Here is a 1,109-nt window from a genome sequence, read left to right as displayed (position 1 = left end):
CTTGGGCTGAGCCTTGGGGCCGACTCCCGGAAGGCAGGGTCCTTCCTTGTGGCGGTCGCGCAGGCAGCGGCTGCGAGTAGCGGGACACTGGGCGTCATGTACTACAAGTTTAGCGGCTTCACGCAGAATCTGGTGGGAGCATGGGCTTCCCATGCCTATAACCCGCAGGTACGGGTAGCACCGCGCCGGCCGGGACAGGAGAAATGGCCGTCTGAGCCTGTTCGCCGGTCAGTCGCGGCGCCGGAGCCGGGCATGGCTTCTGCCAACGGTTTGGTTTAGTTCGTCCCGTAGCTCCCGGCGCCTCTCCGCACCTGCTTGCAGCGGCCATGGAGGCTCCTAGTTCTGTAGATGCTCCCCTGGCGGAGCTGGCCTGGCCAGAAGTTGGGCCTGGCACTCTGCAGGGGTCAAGGTGACCCCGGACTCGTTGCTTGTGACTCGTGGGGTGTCTCGTGGGGTCGGCGGAACCCAGAATGTGACCCTGCCGAATCCGAAGTTCGGCCCTGTCCTTTTAAAGGTGTCCCATTGGTGACTCCTGCCGCAGCCTCATCCCCGCAGGGACTGGAGAGGTGGCATGACGGCATTGAGAGAATCTGTAGGGCCGGGAGAGGCTGTGTGATCAGAATTGGGAGACTCCCTAGAAATCTTTGGGTGAGTCGGGGTAGTTACATGCAACGAGCTCCAACTGTAAAGATGGTTGGCAGATGCCTATTATTTGAGCGGTCCGATTTAATTCAGATTTTGTCGATTGAAGTTTCAGTCTCCAGCTCGCGTTGTAGAAATGAGGGGCTTTATAGAGTCCCGTATTCTTAATCTGTGCTAAAATCTTGGCTTTGCTGCTTTATTTTATGACTAGTGGCCCAGTGAACGAAATTCGTTGGGGGTGGGGTGGAGGGGAAGAGGGGAGTGTCCCTTAGCCCCGCCTGCACCCTCTCCAATCTGGGACATCCCTCTTGAAATCCGGGATGCTGGCTCCTAACTGCTCACTTGCCTGCCTGATCGCCCCTAACCACTCTGCCTGCCAGCCTGATCAACCCCAATTGCCCCCACCCTTCCACCTGATCACCCCTAAATGCCTGCCCTCTCCCCCCCCCCCCCCCCCCCCCCCCCCC

General features: G+C 59.3%; 1 protein-coding gene across 1 annotated transcript in view; it reads left to right on the top strand.

Moving 5' to 3' along the window:
* The window catches only part of LOC102256775 (cytochrome c oxidase subunit 7A-related protein, mitochondrial), a 9,576-nt gene continuing 8,467 nt past the window's right edge, over positions 1 to 1,109 (top strand). Inside the window, exon 1 of the mRNA XM_005864755.2 lies at positions 1 to 168. Within this exon, the coding sequence (XP_005864817.1) occupies positions 97 to 168 (72 nt within the window). The 5' untranslated portion in view covers positions 1 to 96. The remainder of the gene's footprint in view (positions 169 to 1,109) is intronic.

The sequence above is a fragment of the Myotis brandtii genome, unplaced genomic scaffold (assembly GCF_000412655.1).
Source record: "Myotis brandtii unplaced genomic scaffold, ASM41265v1 scaffold191, whole genome shotgun sequence".
Taxonomy (NCBI): Eukaryota; Metazoa; Chordata; class Mammalia; order Chiroptera; family Vespertilionidae; genus Myotis; species Myotis brandtii.
The sequence above is the reverse complement of the archived record's forward strand: the minus strand, read 5'-3'. Positions and strand labels throughout refer to the sequence as shown.